This window comes from Hydra vulgaris, chromosome 09 (genome assembly GCF_038396675.1).
Source record: "Hydra vulgaris chromosome 09, alternate assembly HydraT2T_AEP".
NCBI classification, from domain to species: domain Eukaryota; kingdom Metazoa; phylum Cnidaria; class Hydrozoa; order Anthoathecata; family Hydridae; genus Hydra; species Hydra vulgaris.
In genome coordinates, this window is record NC_088928.1 from 33,532,793 (window position 1) to 33,535,025 (window position 2,233).

Below are 2,233 nucleotides of genomic sequence, written 5' to 3' on the forward strand. Positions count from 1 at the left end.
TAACATACGTAGTGTATAATTTACTCCAAAGCTTCATATCTCTCGATCTAAATGTTTTTTTTTAATAAGCCAAGTACCATATTCGCTTTACGTGTAGATAAAAAGACTCCCAGGTCTCTCTCAATATCCGTTGTCTCAAGAGTAAGTAATGTATTTCTATCATTCATTACATATTCATGAATACTATTTCGATAACCAAGGTGCATAACTTTGCATTTTGGAACATTTAACTCCATTAGCCATTCCTTTGACCATTTTGTGATAATGTTTAAATCGTTTTGGAGGATCAGGCGATTAGCATCGTAAAACTCAGGTCTTATTTCTTGTAACAGTTTAGTGTTGTCAGCTTAGATTTTATGAACTGATTTTAACTGATCCGTTAAGTCGTTTATATAAATAATAAATAATGTAGGACCAAGTACAGACCCTTGAGGAACTCCGCTTAGAACATCGGTCCAGTCGCTAGAGTGTTCACCTAAAACAGCTTGCTGTTTTCTACTAATCAAAAATGACTCAATTCATTTTTAGAACATTGCCATTAATCCCATATGCTTTCAATTTATGAAGTAGTCTATAGTGAGAAACTTTATGAAACGCTTTTGCGAAGTCCAAAAATGCAATATCGACAAAATTTCTTTTACTTAACGCTTTCGTAATGTAGTCGACACTCTTCAATAAGTTAGACGTGCATCTTTTTTTGGACATAAATCCATATTGATTATGTGAGATACAGCTTGTTTTTTCAAGATATTTAGTTATCTGTTCCCAGATAATCTTTTCCATTACTTTACATGGAACTGATGTGATAGACACTGGTCTATAATTATCGGCATCAAGACGACTTCCTTTTTTAAACAATGGTGTGACGTGTGACTGTTTCCAAACTGTACGTGTTGAGCCTTTGAACAGTGCTTTATTGTAAAGTAAAGTAAGTAGGTAAGTCGTTTGAGCTGCGCATTCTTTAAGTACCTTTGGACTAATGTTATCAGCACAAGTAGATTTATTCGGGTTCAAACCTTTCAAATAAGCTAGCGTTGCTTTAAAATTAATAATTATATCGCCTAAGTCCTCTTGATTGCCTTCTCTTAAAAATAGGTAACTGACTACTTTTAAAATCATCAACAAAAACTGATTTTGAAGTGATTCTTAAGTGTTCGTTAAATCTGTTTGCGATATGTATTCCCTCTCTTAACGTTTCACCATTTGCACCAGATATAGCACTAATAGATACATGAATATTCTGTTGCGCCTTAGCATAAGCGTACACCCTTTTAGGATTACTTTTATCAGATGCTAGTTGTGCTTCAAATATTGGAACATGACGTTTACATGCTTTCTGCACTTGGCTTCTTAGTTTCCTATATTCACGAAGTAGTGTCGCCGATCGCCAGTTAGTCGCAGATAAGTAATAGTTGCACAGTTTTTTTTCTTTTGCTTTATCATAGCTAGTATCTCTTTATTCATCCGCGGCACATTACGAGTGGTATGGACTTTTTTTAACAGAATAAATTGTTTGCTGAGTTTATCATATTTATTGCAGAAAAGTTCATAGCACTCATTAGTGTTTTTATTTTCAAATAATTGCTTCCAGTTAGTTTCCATTATCTTTTTACCGCAATCTATATAGTCATCTTTATTAAAGTCATATTTTTTGTTTGAGAAAGTAGTCTCATGTTTAAAAAGGACGACATAATCCCAATTTAATATGCGATGACCTTGCGACAAATTACCTAACGGCAGAGAGCTAGATAAGATGATTACTCTAGTTGAAGAGTCTGTAATAATGCTAAATAATGCTTTGTTTAATTTTAAATGGTAAATAATGTTTTGTTTTTCTGCTAAATATTGCTTTTAAAATGCCGAAATAAAATTTTATTAACCTTTTTTATGCTTATTCAGCATTAAATGCAGATAAATCAATAAAAAAGAAAACTACATTTTCCCAGCTTTTTTATGACATTACAAGCTTAAGCATAAAACTTACCACACTGATAGATTATAGTGTAATAAACAAAACCTTACTAGAACTTAAAATAATGATTATTTTTAAAATGGTAGCTCTTTTAATTTTAAAGTATATTTTCGATGCAAAAAACCTTTGGTAAAATGTATATATATATTTAAATGAAAACAAGTTTAAGGTTAGTTCTAGTAAGGTATTGCAGCTCAATCTATAAAGAAGCAACCCTGAAAAATTGAAGTTAATTACATATCTGGTTAAAAAGGTATGAAT

The 2,233-nt window shown here is 31.8% G+C and overlaps 1 protein-coding gene across 1 annotated transcript; it reads right to left on the reverse strand.

The window, feature by feature from the left end:
* Window positions 1-513: 513 nt before the first annotated feature.
* Window positions 514-1,119, reverse strand: LOC136085422 (uncharacterized). Its single transcript, XM_065806725.1, has one exon. It carries the CDS (start codon window positions 1,117-1,119, stop codon window positions 514-516), a length of 606 nt encoding a protein of 201 aa, XP_065662797.1.
* Window positions 1,120-2,233: the final 1,114 nt, after the last annotated feature.